This window comes from Symphalangus syndactylus, chromosome 14, assembly GCF_028878055.3.
Source record: "Symphalangus syndactylus isolate Jambi chromosome 14, NHGRI_mSymSyn1-v2.1_pri, whole genome shotgun sequence".
Lineage (NCBI taxonomy): Eukaryota > Metazoa > Chordata > Mammalia > Primates > Hylobatidae > Symphalangus > Symphalangus syndactylus.
In genome coordinates, this window is record NC_072436.2 from 116,961,055 (window position 1) to 116,979,792 (window position 18,738).

Here is an 18,738-nt window from a genome sequence, read left to right on the forward strand (position 1 = left end):
GAGCAGCCTCTGAGCACCCCTTCTTCTGTAGCCACTGCTACACGTTCTCTGGGTCCTTATCATAAAGAACATTCACCAGCACTTAGGGGCTGGGTACAAAGGGAGGTGGGGGTGGGTGTCAACTTTGTTTAATACAGTATGGAAGTGAGGATCACAGGATCACAGGGCCTGGATTCCTGCTAAGGTCACCTGCTAGGAGGGGGCAGAGCTGGCTTTTTTTTTTTTTTTTTTTGACATTGGGTCTTGCTCTGTGGCCTAGGCTGGAGTGCAGTGGTGCAATCAGAGTTCACTGCAGCCTTGACCTCCTGGGCTCAAGAGATCCTCCCACCTCAGCCTCCTGAGTAGCTGGGACCACAGGTGTGCACCACCATGCCTGGCCAATTAAAACAGTTTTTTTAGAGATGAGATCTCCCTCTGATGCCCAAGCAGGTGTCAAACTCCTGGGCTCAAGTAATCCTCCTACCTCAGCTTCCCAAAGTGCTGGAATTACAAGCGTGAGCCACCACGCCCGGCCACAGAGCTGGCCTTGAATCAGCCTTGAAGGTCCCTACAGCCTTTGCTGTTAGCGTTGCCCCATCCTAGCAAGGGGCTCCTGCCCCGCCTTGGTCCCCACCAGGGTGAACTGGGAACAGCGGGCCCTCAGGGAGGGTAGGATGGGGGACTGGCCTCTCTGAGGGGCCCCTCCCTGGGAGAGAACCACATCCTTTATGAGCTCGGGCAAATCAGGCATCTGAAGTGGAAAAACCCCACACAAATCAAGGACAGCTGGGCCCGCCCTCTGGCGGCAGCCCCCTCCCCTCGCTCCCCTCGCAGGAAGCCTGGCAGGAGGCGCGGAGCAGAGTGGGGCGGAGCGGGGCAGAGCGGGTCTCAGGGCTGAAGGGTGTGGTTCTCAGGGAGGGAGTTCCTGGAGCGCCTCCTCGCTGTGTGGAATCTACCCGAGCTGTCTCTGGTGGAAGGCGGGGCCGCTAATCACTTTCCAGAGTGGGATCGAGGTCCTGCCCTTGCCTGTGAGGGCCCAGGCTGGGGGTGCCCACCCCAGGGAGGGGACAGACTGGGAAAGAGGTGGAGAGGGGTGTCGGGGAGACACACACACACACACACACACACACACACACACACACACACACACACAGTCAGTCGCTCAACAAACATGAGCTGTCACCCTGATCAGGCGTGGAGCCACAAAAGGGATCAAGACTGACCCCGTCTCTGCCCTTGTAGAGATCATGGGTAGGTGGAGACGGATCAAAATCACCCACAGAGAAGTAGTTATAGACTGTGAAGGGGCACAGATGTAGCCAGCATGCTGGTTGTGGGTCTGAGGCCGGGCAGGGCTTTCCTCCCAGCACAGCCTTTCTCCCCAGGACTCCCCGCCTCTTCCCCTCTCCATCCCCTCCTGCTCTGGCCCTCCTTGTCACCTCTCCAAGGGACAACATTTACTGGGCCCAGCAGCTGGGGCAGCACAGCCCATCTCCCCTCCCAGATCCTCTCCTCCCAGCCACTACATCAGGCCGGCCATCCGCATGTTCGACAGCTGGAGGGTGAACAGACCATCTGCCTGGCTTTCTGGCTTATGCAGGGGTCAAGATGAGCTCGGGCAGTGTGGACCCTCAAAACCCCAGGGCCTTGGGAGATCCGGCTACGCAGAAGGAACTTGCTGATTTCTGTTTCTTGGCAGAGGAGGACATTCAGACAGAGAGCAGGAGGCGAGGGACCCTCTCAGGGTGCAGGCACAGCCCCCATCCTTTGTCCCTGTGGTCTGGTTGCTCAGCTGTCCTGGGGCAGAGGAAAGGAAGTTACTGTGTGTGTGAGAAGCACGGAGAAGAAGTTCCTGAAATGATCAGATTTAACCTTCATAAGCCACTGAACACAGAGTTCCCATGTGATTGAGCAATTCCACTCCTAGGTATATTCCCTAGAGACATGAAACATTTGTCCACTCAAAACCATACACCTGAATGTTCATGGCAGCGTTATTCATAAGAACCCCACCGTGGAAACAACCTAGATATCCATCAACGAATGAGAGAATCAACAAAAGGTGGTCCATCCATACGACGGAGTATTACTCAGCCATGAAGAGGAAGGAGGCACGGGCACACGCCACAATGTGGATGAACCTGGAGAACATGCTGAGTGAGAGACCCAGACACAAAAGGACGAACATTGTATGATTCTCTTTCTTTTTTTTTTCATTTTAGAGACGGGGTCTCACTCTGTCTCCCAGGCTGGAGTGGAATGGTACAATTTCAGCTCACTGCAACCTCTGCCTCCTGGGTTCAAGGGATTCTTGTGCCTCAGCCTCCCGAGTAGCTGGGACTACAGGCATGCCCCACCACACCTGGCTAATTTATTATTATTATTATTTAAGATGGAGTTTTGCTGTTGTTGCCCAGGCTGGAGTGCAATCGTGCAATCTCGGCTCACCACAACCTCCACCTCCCGGGTTCAAGCCATTCTCCTTCCTCAGCCTTCCAAGTAGCTGAGATTACAGGCATGCACCACCACACCCGGCTAATTTTTTGTATTTTTAGTAGAGACAGGATTTCTCCATGTTGGTCAGGCTGGTCTCGAACTCTCAATCTCAGGTGATCTGCCCACCTCGGCCTCCCAAAGTGCTGGGATTACAAGCGTGAGCCATGGCGCCCGGCCCACACCTGGCTAATTTATGTATTTTTGGTAGAGATAGGGTTTCACCATATTAGCCAGGCTAGTCTCGAACTCCTGACCTCAAGTGATCCACCAGCCTTGGCCTCCCAAAGTGCTGGGATTACAGGCATGAGCCACTGTGCCTGGCCATAGTTCTTTCTTTCTTTTTTTTTTGTTTAGAGATGGGTTCTCACTCTGTCGCCCAGGCTGGAATGCGGTGGTATGATCATGGCTCACTGCAGCCTCGTACTCCTGGGCTCAAGCGATCCTCCCACCTCAGCCTCCTGAGTAAGCTAGGACTATAGGTGCATACCATCATGCTTGGCTAATTTTGAAATTTTTTGTAGAGACTGGTACTCCCTATGTTGCCCAGACTGGTTTTGAATTCCTCGCCTCAAGTGAACCTCCTGCCTCAGACTTCCAAAGTGCTGGGACTACTGGTGTGTGCCACTGTGCCTGGCTAAATTTAAAATATTTTGTACAGATGGGGTTCTCGCTTTGTTGCCCAGGTTGGCCTTGAACTCCTGGCTTCAAGCAATGATTCTCTTTTTGTGAAATGTCCAGAATAGGCAAACCCATAGAGACAGAAAGTAGATTCGTGGTTGCCAGGGGCTGGGGGAAGGGGAGAAAAGGGCATCATTGCTAATGGACACAGGATTTCTTTTTGGGGTGATAGAAATGTTCTAAAATTGATTGTGACGATTGTACAACTGTGAATATACTGAAAACCATTGATTTGCACGCGACAAATGGCTGGATTGTATGGTGTGTGAATTACATCACAATAAAGCTGTTACTCTTCAGAGACTCTTGCGAGTCATGGCAGGTCTTCATTTTACAAAGAAGGGTCTGGTGGCTCAGAGTTGGTGGGAGCCTGAGGAGGAGGTGGGGCTGGACCAGCCTCAGGCCAGACTCTAAGCCCCGCCCCTGTTCCTACAGAGCCTTAAGCTCCACCCCATCCTCTACTGCCCGGGGCTCTCTGCTGCTGAGCCTTCACCCACGCGGTTCCTTGGCCTGGAATGCTGTTCTCCTCTCCACCTGGCCGTCACCTCCAGAAAGGCTTCCCGACCTCTCCTCCCACGTATACCCTTCCACTGAGCGACATTAATGGAGTGTCCACTGCGTGCCAGGCTCTATTAGGTGCTGGGGATCCACTGGCGAATGAACCGCCCCAGTGCTGCCATCCTGGGCTCCCCCAGGTGTGCCGCCACCGTCAGCTGAGTGCCAGATGGAGGGAGGGGTCAGCTTCCAGGAGAACCCTCCGAGCTGACCCCTGGTCCCTGCATCTCTCTCTCCCTGCCCCCAGTCCATTCCACATCCTGCCGTTCTGGTCAATTCCTCCTGGAAAGTCCTTCTGCCCTCAGCGGGGACTAAGGATAAAGCATCCAGTAGGGGGACGGCAGCGGAAAGGCCAGGAGATGGAAATGACCATGCTGGGCTGGGCAGGGGCCTGGAGGAGCCACCAGGGAACCAGTGCTGGAATTTCAAGTCCTGAGTGGGAACTGCTGAGACCGCGGGGACTGCTGAGACCGTGGGGACGGCTGAGACTGTGGGGACTCCAGAGACCGTGGGGACGGCTGAGACCGTGGGGACAGCTGAGACCGTGGGGATGGCTGAGACCGTGGGGATGGCTGAGACCGTGGGGATGGCTGAGACCGTGGGGACTCCTGAGACCGTGGGGACTCCTGAGACCGTGTGGACGGCTGAGACCGTGGGGACGGCTGAGACCGTGGGGACGGCTGAGACCGTGTGGACGGCTGAGACCGTGGGGACGGCTGAGACCGTGGGGACGGCTGAGACCGTGGGGACGGCTGAGACCGTGGGGATGGCTGAGACCGTGGGGACAGCTGAGACTGTGGGGACGGCTGAGACCGCGGGGACTCCTGAGACTGTGGGGACGGCTGAGACCGCGGGGACTCCTGAGACTGTGGGGACGGCTGAGACCGTGGGGACTCCTGAGACCGTGTGGACGGCTGAGACCGTGGGGACGGCTGAGACCGTGTGGACAGCTGAGACCGTGGGGATGGCTGAGACCGTGGGGACGGCTGAGACCGTGGGGACTCCTGAGACCGTGGGGACGGCTGAGACCGTGTGGACAGCTGAGACCGTGGGGATGGCTGAGACCGTGGGGACGGCTGAGACCGTGGGGACTCCTGAGACCGTGGGGACGGCTGAGACCGTGTGGACAGCTGAGACCGCGGGGACTGCTGAGACTGTGGGGTGGATGCTGCAGGGTGGGACCCCCGCCCCCACCCCAAGCCAGCCCGTTGGGAACAATGCCATTTCAAGCTAGACCAGAAGAAGAGCTTCCTGTGATCCAGCATGAGCCAGCATGCTCTGCTCACAGTGTGCCCGCTGCCCGACCACGGGGCTCCTGCGGAGTCTTGCCCAGACGAGCAGGTGCAGCCCACATGTCTGGAGCCTGGGCTGGGGGACTGGTCAGTGGCCTTCACCCCGTCAGCCCCGTGTGGCTCCCTCTGGCCAGGGCTGCTGCTGGGTAGGAGCTCCGGAATGTCTGTGGGTCATGGAGGCCCTTGGCCTCTTGAGGCAGCCCAGCTGCTGGGACTTGTCCAGATGCCATCAGGGCTGGAACGGCTCATTAACGAGCAGAGCCCAGGACAGGGGCTGCAAGCCCTTGGCTGGGAAAAGGCTGGGCCTCTGCGGGGAGTCTGTGCCTGCCTGGTGCCAGCCCTGTGGCCAGGAAGGCTGGGACAGAGGTGGAGAGAGGACCCGGGTCTCATACCACCTTTGCCTTGGGATGGGGCAAGTTGCTGGCCCTCTCTGAGCCCGGCTCGCCTCCCCTGCCTTCCCTACAGGCTGTTGCTGGTCGCTGGGGATGTGAAGTTCCCGCAGTGTCCAGCGCCCCACAGGTCCCAGCCGACAGGCCCCAGCATCTCATGCCCCTCAGAGGCGGCCCCTAGGGGACGTCCTGGGCTCTTTCTCTTCCCCTGCACAGGGTTCTCTGAGTCCTTCGTACCTCCACTGAGGTCCACTTTGCCAACTTTCAAAATGCATCACCGATGTCTCAGAGGAGTGCCAGGTGGACTAAGGCTGGGCAGATGGGGTGAGTTAGTAGACAGCGTATGTCTCAGGTCTGAATTCAGTTCACCACTGGGCCCCTGGGTGGGAAGCCTGTTTTCTCTGAGCCTGTCCCCTCCATTCTAAACAGGAACCAGAGGTGACTTGACCTCTCAGAGGCCAGGCTGTGACCCCGATGTGTGACTGTCAGCTGGGAGTGCAGGACGCACGCCATTCCCGGCCGCAGACTCCCCCCACACGTTCTGGGACCCCTCTCTGCACACTAGGGTGCTGGCCCGGCCTCTTTCTCCCTTGGCAGGCCGAGTGCCTGGATCGACGCGCTTCCTGGGTCCCCTTGGCCTGGAGATGAGGCTCCCGCTCCTGCAGGCCAAGGCTTGGCCTATGCACCTGCCGCGCACGTCCCGGAGTTGGGGGGAAGGGGATCGGCCTTCAAACAGAGGGTCCCGAGGACCGCGCGCCGCCCTGTCCCTGCCCTGCGTCCTGAACGGCCACCGCCGCCGCATCCTCCCTGCGCAGAGGTGAAGATGCCGAAGTCAAGCGAGCCAGGGCCTGGGATCTCGGAGCAGGAGCGTCCTGGTGGTGCCGGCAGCTCGAGTCGCGCCTGGGTGGTGGCGGCTGCCGGCGGGTCCGAGCCCAGGCAGTGGCCTCGGAGGGGGAGTGGGTGGGGGAGGGTAGAGGAGGGGGAGGGGGAGGGGAGGGGGGAGGGGGAGGGGGAGGGCGTCGCGACCCCGCCCCCGGCCCCGCCCCGCGCCCGCTCCCAGGCTGCGGGACCGCGGGGCGCAGAGCAGAAGCCGGGCACCCATGGGCTGAGCGGGGCGCGGGCCGAGATGCGCGCCCGCCTGCTGCCCCCGCTCCCGGGCCTGGGAACGGCGCGACCCCATGGCAGGTAGCGGCGGCCTGGGCGGCGGGGCCGGGGGCGGTCAGGGCGCGGGGGCAGGGCAAGGGGCCGCTCCGCGAGCTTCCCGCGCGCCGCTACTGCTCGTGGCCCTGGTGCTCGGCGCCTACTGCCTCTGCGCCCTCCCCGGCCGCTGCCCGCCGGCCGCCCGCGCCCCCGCGCCGGCCCCCGCGCCCTCCGAGCCGTCCAGCTCCGTCCGCCGCCCGGGAGCACCTGGCCTGCCCATGGCCAGCGGTCCCGGCCGCCGGCGCTTCCCGCAGGCGCTCATCGTTGGCGTGAAGAAGGGCGGCACACGTGCCCTGCTGGAGTTCCTGCGGCTGCACCCCGACGTCCGCGCGCTGGGCTCTGAGCCCCACTTCTTCGACAGGTGCTACGAGCGCGGCCTCGCCTGGTACCGGTGAGCACCCTAGCCCGTCCGCCCTGACCCGCGCCTTCCCGGGGAGGGTATCGTGCGCCCCAGGGAGCAGCGGTACGATACCCTCCCTCCCAGGGAGCAGGGGTGCGCTCCGGGCAGTGGGGTTGGGGCCGCCCTGTGGGGGGCCCAGGCTTGACCTGGGGTCGCGGCTCCGGAAGAAGGAATGATACTTGGCTAGGATTCCCTGAAACTTTGAAAACTATGGGGAAAGCCCCGGTTCCGTTCTCTCTGCTGAGAGACCCAGCAGTACTGGGGGAGGCGGTGCCATCCCAGCCCGGAGGTCGTTTCCAGCCCGTGGGATTACCTGGCAGCGTTAGAAATGCCTCTCCCGCCCGGTCACTCTGGGCACGCAGGTGTGACCGACCGGTGGCCAGGGACCGTAGAGAGGGGCCTCCAGGTTCCAGGCAGCCACCTAGAAAGCGTCCTTCCTCCCCAAGACCCGTGAGTCTGGGCACAGAAACCCTTGTTGGTGGTCCTGGGAGTCCGGAGAAAGTCTGGGCTTTGGAAAGGAGGAGACTGCCTTTAGGTGAGTGCCCAGGGTGAGTCCAGCCCCGTGCATGGGGCTCTGTGGCTGTCCTGCCTCTACCCAGGATGGACGTGGGGGTGCTGCAGTGGAGTGTGGGGAGCACGCAGCCCAGCTGAAGCAGCCCGCTCTGGTGGCTGCTCATCCCCAAGCTTGGACCGAGCCCCTGCAGAGAGGACCTTGCCCAAGGCCACCTGGGGAGTCAGTGGGGGCGGCAGGACCCAGACGCTTCTCCAGGTGCTCCAGTTTCTCCGTTCCCGATCCTCTGATCCTCTTCCTCCCCTGACGCCTACCCCTATTTGTTAACGTTGCCTTTTGTACTAAAATTACTCTTGGGTTTGGAGGGCAGGCAGGGAGGGGCTCCGTGAGAATAGGGGGGCTCGCTTCTAAGATCTGAAGGGCTGGTGCCAGTGTGGGGTGCTGGGGAAGTCAGGTGGTGGCTAGGGGACATGGAGTCCATCCTGGGGCTCACCTGGCTGAATTGGGCATCCTCAGCTCAGGTTCCAGGGAGAGACCTCACTCCCCTGACGGCAGGCAGGGGTCAAAATGCATCCCTAATCCCTGCTGCAGGGAGGAGGGGAGGAGGGGCTGCCAAGCTAGAAGTGGGGGAGGAGGGCAGTGGTGAGAGAGGGGAGGAGGGGAGAGGCGGGAGGGAGAAGGGGAGAAGGGGCTTTGGGTTGAGGATGAGCAGTTAACTGGACTAAGCACTTCAGAGCCACCCCTGAGCCCCATGAGCTTTGACAGCAAGAGACTTGGGGTGGGATCTGAGCTGGGCCATGAGGAGCCACAGGGGAAGCTAGGATTGGGTTTAGCCCTAGAGGGTTCTGGAAGAGCCCGGGCTCCTGAGGCCAGTCCAGGCCCGCCCTGGGCATGTGTCCAGCGCTGGGGGATCAGTCTGGGGAGGATGAGAGGCAGCCAAGGCAAGGCCTAGCCTGGGAGTCAGCTCCTTAGCCTGGGGGTGGGGTTCCGGGGACACTGACATGCCCAGGGTTGGAGGGGGGTACAGGAGAGTGACTGCTTTGGTAGACTCTTGACGTCCTCATTTTTTAGAAGGGGGAGGGGTGGGGGCAGCCTCTGCCCCATTAATCTGGGGTTGTCCCTTGGACCAACTGTGCTGACCCCTCACTGGGTGGTGCAGAGCTAGTAGAGCTGGGCCTGCTGAGCTTCCTGACTGCGGGTGTCCTCGTGCTCTCCGAGGGGCCGTGGCCACGTGGGGCTGGTGTGCTCCTAGGTGCCTGTGCCTCCGTCCTTTCAGCCTGCTACGAGCCTGCAGTGAGCCTCTGAAAGTTCTCACCCTGTCTCAGTTTCCCCAACTGCAAGGCAGCATTGTCTGCTCTTGAGACCCTGGGCTGGGCCCCCAGTGCCTGCAAGCTCTGTTCTGGGTGCCGCTGCGGGGAGGCGAGCAGAGTAGCCAGGGCCCCCAGCTGAATCTCTGGGTCAGCGCTCCCACTGGGCTGTGACCAACCTAGTTCTAGGCGGTGACCCCTCCTTCCTGTGGCCTCGGCAGGTGGGTCCTGGGTTGACCTTGGCCACAGGCCTTCCTTCCCTCCTCTCCACCCTCCGTCAGCTCATCCAGGCTCTTCAGGGGCCTCCCACTTGGGGACGTAGCCCGCAAGTGCCCCCGAGCTCAGCACATGCTCAGCCGTTCCCCCACTAGTGAAGCACCTGTGTCTACCAGGTGTGGGGGTCACGCAGACTCCCCAAGGTCTCGGTCTGGGAAGGGTACCCTGTCTGGGGGCAAATGGGGGCTGTACTTTGACCATAATCTTTTAGAAAAGCAAGAGGAGGGTCGGGCACAGTGGCTCACGCCTGTAATCCCAGCCCTTTGGGAGGCTGAGGCGGGCAGATTACCTGAGGTCAGGAGTTTGAGACCAGCTTGGCTAACATGGTGAAACCCCGTCTCTACTAAAAATACAAAAATTAGCCAACCGTGGTGGTGTGCGCCTGTAATCCCAGCTACCTGGGAGGCTGAGGCAGGAGAATCGCTTGAACCCGGGAGGCAGAGGTTGTAGTGAGCCGAGATCGCGCCACTGCACTCCAGCCTGGGCGACAAGAGTCAGTTGGAGTGCAGCTCTGTCTCAAAAACAAACAAAACACAAGAAAAGCAAGAGGAGGCAAGGAGCAGGGTGGGTAGGGGAACCCCTTAGTTCCTGGTTTGCTAGAGCAGTGGGTGCAGGGAGTGGGGTCTAAGTATGTAGCGGGGAGGGACCCGGGCTGCTGTGGGGGATGCAGTCCCCCTGCACTTTCTGGCTTTGGCATCTGCCAGGCCCTTTTGGCATCTGCGAGTCCCAGGCCTGAGGTGTGGGGCAGGAGGAGGGAGGCTGAGACAGAGGAGGGAGGGTCGCCCAGGGCTGGATGAAAGCCGCAGGGAAAAACACACCAGATGAGGTGGGCTCCGCAGGGAGGGGGGGTCCTCAGAGCAGCTTGTCAGATGTTTGTCACACGGGGGTCCAGTCCTGCTCCTCTCCCTCCTCCCCCGTCTCTCCCACCCTCATCCACACCTGGGCTAGGACAGGCCTCGGACGCCTGAAGAGGGAAAGTAATTGATCCCACAGATCTCCGGTCTCTGAGCTGGTTTGTGCAAGAGGGGCCTCAAAAGCCGTTGCCGCCTCTCTGTGTTCTCACTCCCCTTCCACGGCAGGGGGTCCGGGAACTCCCTCCCCTACAGAGCTCTCTCTGACTCTTTGGAGAGAAGGCCTGGCAGGGCGACATTCCTGTTTTGGTGCTAGTCCCTCTAGCAGGCGGGAAGAGGAGGATATTGGGTCACTGGTGTGCCGTCTGGGAAAGGAAAGGGGTGGGCTCCTGGTCTCGCTTGGTGCCTGGGGTCAGGTACGCCTGAGACAGGAGGGAAGGGCCTGGGGCTTCCTTCCGGGCCGAGGGGAAAGGCAGGCAATGGCTTCTGATGAGGGCTGGGGTCTTTCCCCTCCCAGCACCGGCCTGGTTTCTCTCTGTGGGCATCGTCAGTGAGGTCCCGTGGTGGGGGGGTGTGCCTCCCCTTCTCATGACCTCTCTCAGGGGTGGGGGTGCCCCTGAGCTGCCAGGCCTCAGATCTTGGTACCGCCACCAACCGAGACCTCTGTGTTTGTCCCTGGGACGCTGGATGTGGTTCCCACACGGGTTCCAGCTGCAGGAGGTGGGGTGGGGAGTGCAGGGGCTCTGGGACCGACACTGCCCTTCCAGGTGGGGTGGAAGGAGGCAGCCCCCCAAGGTGGGAAGAGGGAGGGCTGAGCCCCACGCTCACCCCCAGCACCCCTGCCCCTCCCAGTCTCCCTGTGGCTGCTTCTGAAGTGGCAGCGGGTGGGTGGAGGGAGTCCCAGCTCTGTCTGTCACCAAGATGGAGGAGGACCTGTCGGGTGGCATCTGTAGGCCAGCTCTGCCCAGGGCTTAGCTCTGCGGGGCGGGGAGGCTCCCGTGCTGCCCATCCCCACTCTGCCCCTCTCATGGTGGGTGTTGTGGGGGAAACCTGGATTCTCTCCCGCTGCCGTCCCCACACATTCTCCCTCCCACCTCCCGCGCTCTCCAATGAGCGCCCCAGTGCGGGGGTCTGTGCAGCTGCCTCTGGCCCAGCCAGCGTTTCCCCGGGGGTGTGAGCAGGAAAAGGGGACTCAGGACCTGCCTCCCAGGGGCTCGAGTCTGGGGCGGTCACTCCTGGCAGGTCAGCCTCCTGGCAGGGACCAGTCCTGGGGCTGTCAGCAGGGGTGGAGGAAGCCCCCTCAGAGGGCAGCAGGCAGGGCTGGGCGTGACCGGCAGGGCATCCCCTCCCTAACACAGTTCCTGTGTTTCTATCGACCTAGTTCCCAGCCCTCCCCAGCTCTCCCTCGGAGCTGTTTGCTCAGCTGACCTGCCACGCCCTGCCCTGCCCGGCCTCACCCTGCATTACCTGGCTGGCAGGTGCTGCCCGGGGCACTGCTGGGGGTGCCTGGGCCTGCCGGGGCCCGGGCACCCAGAATGGGCTCTCTGCCCAGGTGGGACAGTCCTGGGCTGTGGTCGGCTGATTCCCCCGCGACCTTGGGACTGGGTCAGTGCCCTCCTCCCCTGTGTCAGAATGAGGAGAATCTCAGAAAGACCCCCTCCCTGGCCTGGCACCTTGGCAACCTGCAAGATCTAGGGGGCCACAGTGGCCCACGTTCTTGGGAAGGATCCTCAGGCCAGCGCTGCCACGTCTGCGACTTTCCTCACATGTGCTGGGCTATGCTGGTGACTTTTTGGCCTCCTGAGTCTGGGCCCAGGTTGATGAGAATTCACAGGGCTATAATTAAAGACCGGGAGAGAGGCCAGCTGCAGTGGCTTACCCCTGTAATCCCAGCACTTTGGGAAGCTGAGGCGAGCGGATCACCTGAGGTCAGGAGCTTGAGACCAGCCTGGCTAACATGGTGAAACCCCGTCTCTACTAAAAATACAAAAATTAGCCAGGTGTGGTGGCGTGCGCCTGTAATCCCAGCTACTCTGGGGGCTGAAGCAGGAAAATTTGCTTGAACCTGGGAGGCGGAGGTTGCAGTGAGCCGAGATTGTGCCACTACACTCCAGCCTGGGTGACAGCGCGAGACTCCGTCTCAAAAAATAAATAAAGATTGGAAGAGATGTAATTACATCAGGGGAGGGAGGGAGCAGGGAGCAGGGAGGACTACTTTTTGGTGAGGATATACTCTCAGTAATTGGTGAAGGGCTGATTTAGGGGATGCTGTCAGCCACTGAGTGCAAGGATGACCTCGAGTGATCTAGGCGTGTGGGCCTCAGGGTACTTGGTCTGAGATGAGAAAGGAGCTGGGGGCAGCCTAGTTCCGGGAGAGTGTGGGTCCGGTAGGAGGGAGCTGGCTCTGGAAGCGAGGACGGCAGGGATTGCACAGGGAAGATATGTGAGTGGTGAGGAGCATGTTGGGCCTCCCGGCCAGCGACCATCACCCCCTTATCCTCAGTGCAGCAGCAGGCGGGGCAGGCCGGTGGAAGAGGCCCGGCTGCAGGCCGGAGCTGGGCTGGGCACCCTCCCAGTCCATGTTCCAGGCTGCCCAGCCACGCACGTTAGGAGGGGTGGGCCCGAGCGGGGAGGAAGGCTTGCCCGCCTTGGAGGCCTGGGCTTCCCGAGCATAAGGGGGCCTAGGTCCGGGGCCCCTGGGGGCCGGTCTAGGGCTGGGGAGGCTCAGGCCCCCTCTCCTTGCTCCCGTCCCTCAGGAGTCTGATGCCCCGAACCCTGGATGGGCAGATCACCATGGAGAAGACCCCCAGCTACTTCGTGACGCGAGAGGCCCCCCGCCGCATCCACGCCATGTCCCCGGACACGAAGCTGATCGTGGTGGTGCGGAACCCCGTGATCCGGGCCATCTCCGACTACGCCCAGACGCTCTCCAAGACCCCGGGCCTGCCCAGCTTCCGCACCCTGGCCTTCCGCCACGGCCTGGGCCCCGTGGACACAGCCTGGAGCGCCGTCCGCATCGGCCTGTACGCCCAGCACCTGCACCACTGGCTGCGCTACTTCCCCCTGTCCCACTTCCTGTTTGTCAGCGGGGAGCGTCTGGTCAGCGACCCGGCCGGAGAGGTCGGCCGTGTGCAGGACTTCCTGGGCCTGAAACGGGTCGTCACGGACAAGCACTTCTACTTCAACGCCACCAAGGGCTTCCCCTGCCTCAAGAAGGCCCAGGGTGGCAGCCGTCCCCGCTGCCTGGGCCAGTCCAAGGGCCGGCCACACCCGCGCGTGCCCCAGGCTGTGGTCAGGCGCCTGCAGGAGTTCTACCGGCCCTTCAACCGCAAGTTCTACCAGATGACGGGCCAGGACTTCGGCTGGGGCTGAGCGGCGCCCTGGGGATGCTCAGCACCTTGATGGACACCCGCTCACCTGGCCAGAGCAGGCTGCGTATACATGCTGGGCAGAGAGGAATATTTAAGATATAAAGCTTGGACCCAGATTTTTCCACAAACCTCGAGGTTGGAGGGTGGAGGCGCTGCTTCCAGGGATGTGATAACCATACCAGCGAACTCCACTGGGTACTGACTGTGTGCCTCGTGTCGCACTTTTTTTTTTTTTTTTTTTGAGACGGAGTCTCACACTGTCGCCCTGGCTGGAGTGCGGTGGCGCGATCTCGGCTCACTGCAACCTCCGCCTCCCGGGTTCAAGCAATTCTCCTGCCTCAGCCTCCCAAGTAGCTGGGATTACAGGCACCCGCCACCACACCTGGGTAATTTTTTGTATTTTTTTTTTTTAGTAGAGATGGGGTTTCACCGTGTTAGCCAGGATGGTGTCTATCTCCTGACCTCGTGATCCGCCTGCCTCGGCCTCCCAGTGCTGGGATTACAGGCGTGAGCCACTGCACCCTGCCAATTTTAATTTTTTTTTTAGGACGGAGTCACCCTCTGTGGCCCAGGCTGGAGTGCAGTGGTGTGATCTCAGCTCACTGCAGCGTCCACCTCCCGGGTTCCAGCGATTTTCCTACCTCAGCCTCCCAGGTAGCTGGGATTACAGGCACACACCAACATGCCCAGCTAATTTTTTTTGGTATTTTTAGTAGAGATGGGGTTTCACCATGTTGGACAGGCTGGTCTCGAACTCCTGACCTCAAGTGATCCGCCCGTCTTGGCCTCCCAAAGTGCTGGGATTACAGGCATGAGCCACCACACCTGGCCCAAAACTCATTCTTTTTTTTTTTTTTTTTTTTTTTGAGACGGAGTCTCGCTCTGTCGCCCAGGCTGGAGTGCAGTGGCGCAATCTCAGCTCACTGCAAGCTCCGCCTCCCGGGTTCACGCCATTCTCCTGCCTCAGCCTCTCCGAGTAGCTGGGACTACAGGCGCCCGCCACCGCGCCCGGCTAATTTTTTGTATTTTTTAGTAGAGACTGGGTTTCACCGTGGTCTCGATCTCCTGACCTCGTGATCCGCCCGCCTCGGCCTCCCAAAGTGCTGGGATTACAAGCGTGAGCCACCACGCCCGGCCAAAACTCATTCTTTATACTCCCTCAGAGGTGGGCGGTGTGCCTGGTCAGGTCTAGCCTGTGAGCTCAGAGAGGCTTAGGGCCTGCCCAGCGACATGCAGTTTAGCCCTAGTGATGCTGGGGGCCGTGCTCGGGCTCTCTTCTCAGCCCTGGAAGGCTGGGCAGGGCTGTCCTCATGTTCAGGATGAGGAAACTGAGGCTGTAGGCCGCTCTGTGGAGTGGTGGGGCAGGATTACAGCCGGGTCCGCACCCACCCCTTGGCTCATCCGGAATCCAGGTGCGCAGTGGACGCTTCCTTCTGGAGCCTTGTGGAATTGCCTGAGTGTTGGTGAGGTCAGCAAGTGTTGGGTGTGTGCACGGGGCAATGATTAATAGCCTCCTAGCCTTCCCTGTAGAGGCCCACCCATTCAGGCCCCACCCACTCTCAGGCCCCACCCATTCTCAGGCCCCACCCACTCCCCCAGGCCCCTGCTGCCCCAGTTCCGAGGTGTTTGTTTTGTGCCCTCCCCTGGGGACAGGGCTGGAATCAGTGGCCATCTGCAGTCCAGCTGCCCGCTCACAACTGAGGCCAGACTCAGGCAGGCTGGGGTGCCCTGTCCGCCCCTGTGTCCTGGGAGTGGGAGGGTTCCCTCAGTAATGACTCTCACCTGCTCGTGGCCACGTGCTGTCTGCCAGGTGCCCACTGGCTGCCCTGACGATGACCTCCGGGGCTGCTTGGGCTTAGCCCCAGTCCTGTCACGGGGCCTAGCTGTGGTCTCCACAGCCCCACTGAGTCCCACAGGCCCTGATATGGCCTTTCTGCCTCTCAGCTACTTGGAGCCACTCCCTGTCTTGGGGCCCAGGGATGCAGGCAGTGAGGAAGGATTTGCAGGAGGGGCTGCGTCTGGACACCCACCCCCACTTCTGCTAGTTTCTGGGTCCAGTGGACACTCTGCTCTGCAGCTGCTCTGAGGGGCAGGCACTTCCCACAGGCCCCTCCATCCCAGGCCAGGACAGAGGCAGGGCTGGAGGCTGGTTCTGAGTTCCCCTCCAAGCACCTACCCAGCAACTGCAGTGGCAACATGGTGGGCAGATGTGGGCCCAGATGTGGACAAGTCATAGGCACAGCCTCCATCCTACCTCGAAAGGGCCCGCCCGACTGACAGCAGCTTTGGGAAGAGGGAACAGACTCCACCTCGGATCCCTGCCAGGAGGGCATCACTGGGCTGGGCTGCTCTGTCCCCACCCCCTGCACGGGTGCCCTCTGTGAAGACGGGGCCAACTGCCTGCCCCGGGCCTGGGGGTGGGAAGGAAGACAGGACAGCCCCTGGCCCCTGGTGACCCAGTTCCCAGCCCGGTGCATGTGGATTTCTTCTTCCTGGACACACCCTTCTCGTGCCTGGGCTGTTTCAGGGGCTGCTCACCATCATCCTGGCACCTCTTTTGTTCTACAGTGAGCTCTCCGGATGGCAGCCAGAGGGCCGTCGCAGAATAAACCAGATCCTATTGTTTCAAAACTCTCTGATCCCCACCTTTTCCCCTTATTGCTTCCAGGAAGAAAAGCAAACTCCAGATCACAGCTGTTACAGCCCTCTACGGCTTGCCCCTCTGTCCTACATGCGCCCCTCATTCCATCACGCCCGCCACACTGGCACCTGCCAGCTCCTTCCACCTGCCGTGGCCTGTCCGACCTCATGGGCTTTGCATGTGCTGTTCCCTCTGTCTGGAATGCCTTTCCCTGCAGAAGGTGCTGACGGGATGGAGGCAGCCTTTGAGGGGCAGCTGCTCTCACTGAGGCTCTGCTACTTTCCTCCCTCCATTTAGAGTTCCTTTTCTGAGTCCACCAAATGACCCCATTGTTTCCTTCCCGACACAGAGCTGTGAGGGGTGGGGCACTGGTTTGGCTGGCTTTGGGGCCTGAACCCAGGGCCTGGGGGGGCAGACTCTGGAAGCAGCGAGGGGAGAGGGTGGGCTGGCGTATTCTGCACCTCCTGAGCGGGAACTCCGCCTAAACGCCAGCACTCGATGCGGGTGAGGTGCCCAGCTGGGCCTCTGAACACACAGAGGGCAGATGTGGGGGGACCTATGGGCTGCGTGCGGGGAGGGGCTCCCTGGGAGAGTCATCGGCCTTTAATTAAAGTCCTAAATTGCTTCCCCAGCTGCTCTGTGGGTTTTCCATGTTGGAATGTTCCAGATGGGGCGAGAAGCGCTGATTCAATTACCCTCTTCCTGTTCCGCCCAGTGGGGGGGAAAGGGCCTGGGAGCCCATCTCCAGCCCTCCTACCCCAGCCAGACCAGGATGGTATGGGCCATGGGTTGGGGTCCTCACAGCCCTGGGAGTCCAGGAGGGGGCTCGGAGAAGCCTGGGGAGGAGGCTGCTTCCGCCTCGAGGGTTCTCACAAAGACCCTGCCCTCCTGGCCCACCGGGACAGGTGGGTGGGACCAGGTGGCCGTGCTCTCCGCCCTGAGCCTTGCACACATGGGCATGGCAGCCCTGAGCAGGCCCTGGCCCCAGCAACCCAGCCCCAAAGGGGAGACAGGGAAGGGTCAGCCCCTGGGCCCACCCTATCCACAGGCCTGAAAATACTTATGAAGCCCCATCGTAGAGGAAGAGAAGAGACTAGAGAGGGCCAGCAGCTTGCCCACCTCTCACTGCACCAGCACTTCCTGTGAGGCCCAACCCTGGGGAGCTCTGAGATCCCCCGTGTGCAGGGAGTCGGCGTGTGGGGGTAACCTGGCTCCCTCCCTCCCCTGGGGCAGGCATCCTCACTGGGTTGATCGCCTGACCCAGGGGTCCTCAGAGCTCAGATGGGGCTGCTGACCCCTGCCCTCCGTGGGGGGACAGGCCTGGGGCCCCTGGTTCTGGACAGCCTCTCTGTCCAGGGCTGGGCCCCCCGCCATGTGGTCAGGGCATGGGGCTGGAGGGTCAGGGTGAGGCGGGCTCTGGCTGCCTCCCTCCCAGGCTCCCCTGTGTGGCCGTGCGGGGCAGAGCCAGGGAAGGGAAGGGGAAGCTGGCCTCCAGGGGTGAAGCCTGGATTATGGGGTGCCATGGTGGGCAGCGCCTGTGAGTCCCCTTTGTCCAGGAGGAGGGGTACTTTGGGGAAAGGCGTGTTTTCCCTGGGCCATGTGGCCAGATCTAGAGGCCCCTCGAAAGCCTGAGATGGTCTGGATCCTGGGCTCCAGGAGAGGGCCGGGCCACAAGTGAGAGGGGCTTGAGTGACTTAAAATGAATTGAGTCCCCTTGGAGCTCCTGTCCTCACCCCTTTCCTGGCTCCCCAGGCCTGAGCCCCTTCTCCTATCTGCCAGACTGTCCCAGGCGCCTTGTTCCCCTAAGGAGCTGCGGGGTTGTGATTTCCACACGGGTCCCTCTGCAGGGGCTCGGCCATGGCCCAGGAGAGGCCGGGGACCCCGTGAAGGCCTGGGATGCTTTCTCCAGGACGGCCACAGCAGCCCGCTGCTACACTAGTCTCCTCTGTCCCTGCAGAAGCTGTGCGGGGAGGGGCTGCAAATTTGCTGACCTCAGGAATGTGGTGATTCATTTCTGCAGGACGCCCCCTTTCTAGAAGGTTCCTCTCAAACTGGCAAGGGCTGACTTCTGAGGTCTCTGTCATTGGGACCAACGCTTATGCCAAAGGGTGGGGTGGGAGGCAGGGGTGCAGGAGCAGCCTCGGGTTCCTGGATGAATCTGTTTTATTCTGTTTTATCCACTGTAGCCCTGGGGGCAGCTCTGGGCAGCCGGGAGACATCAGTGTCCCTGGGCAGGGCCAGAGCCAGCGCCCCCTGCAGGAAGTCCCCACTCCTGAGGCCCAGACTCTTTTCGTGTCCTCAGGGGCTCTCGGGCTCTGAGCTTGTCCTTCCTGTGTCCTGCACGCCTGCCTCATTCCCTTGGCCGGCACGTGAGCCCCCACTTCATCTGTGCTCCTGAGTGCACAGGCTCTAGGGGTCGGGGTGGAATCCTACTGAGGGTCTGGAGAAAGGGGAGGAGGCTCAGGGACAGTGGCTGAGAGAGCCCCACAGTGGATTTCCTTCCACCAACAGGCACCCAGGGCTAGAGTGTGTGCTTCTGAGAACTCACAGGGCAAGGTGGGGGGACCACAAGGAGGCCCAGCATTGGGGGAGACGAGCGAACCACCCAGCTGCCAAGAAAGCAAAGCATGAACTGCAGAGGGACACGGCACAGGGCTGGCGGGGAGCTGAAGCTGGGGAGAGCCCCGGCAGGAGAGCCTGGTGCAGAGATGACGTTTACCTGCACCCTGGAGTGGGACCAGCCATGCCAGTCAGGCAGACTGCCAGTGCCTCAAGGTGCGGGGGAGACAGAA

The 18,738-nt window shown here is 61.3% G+C and overlaps 1 protein-coding gene across 1 annotated transcript; it reads left to right on the plus strand.

Annotated features, from left to right (window-relative positions):
* Positions 1-6,476: 6,476 nt before the first annotated feature.
* Positions 6,477-13,441, plus strand: HS3ST6 (heparan sulfate-glucosamine 3-sulfotransferase 6). The gene is made up of 2 exons (XM_055243035.2): positions 6,477-6,980; positions 12,691-13,441. The coding sequence occupies exons 1-2, from the start codon at positions 6,568-6,570 to the stop codon at positions 13,304-13,306; spliced, it is 1,029 nt and encodes a 342-aa protein (XP_055099010.1). The 5' UTR covers positions 6,477-6,567; the 3' UTR covers positions 13,307-13,441.
* The last annotated feature ends 5,297 nt before the right edge of the window (positions 13,442-18,738 follow it).

Coding starts and splice junctions, on each gene's coding strand:
- HS3ST6 (XM_055243035.2), top strand. CDS start 6,568: ATGGCAGGTAGCGGCGGCCTGGGCGGCGGGGCCGGGGGCGGTCAGGGC. Junction 6,981..12,690: donor CGCGGCCTCGCCTGGTACCG/GTGAGCACCCTA, acceptor CCCGTCCCTCAG/GAGTCTGATGCCCCGAACCC.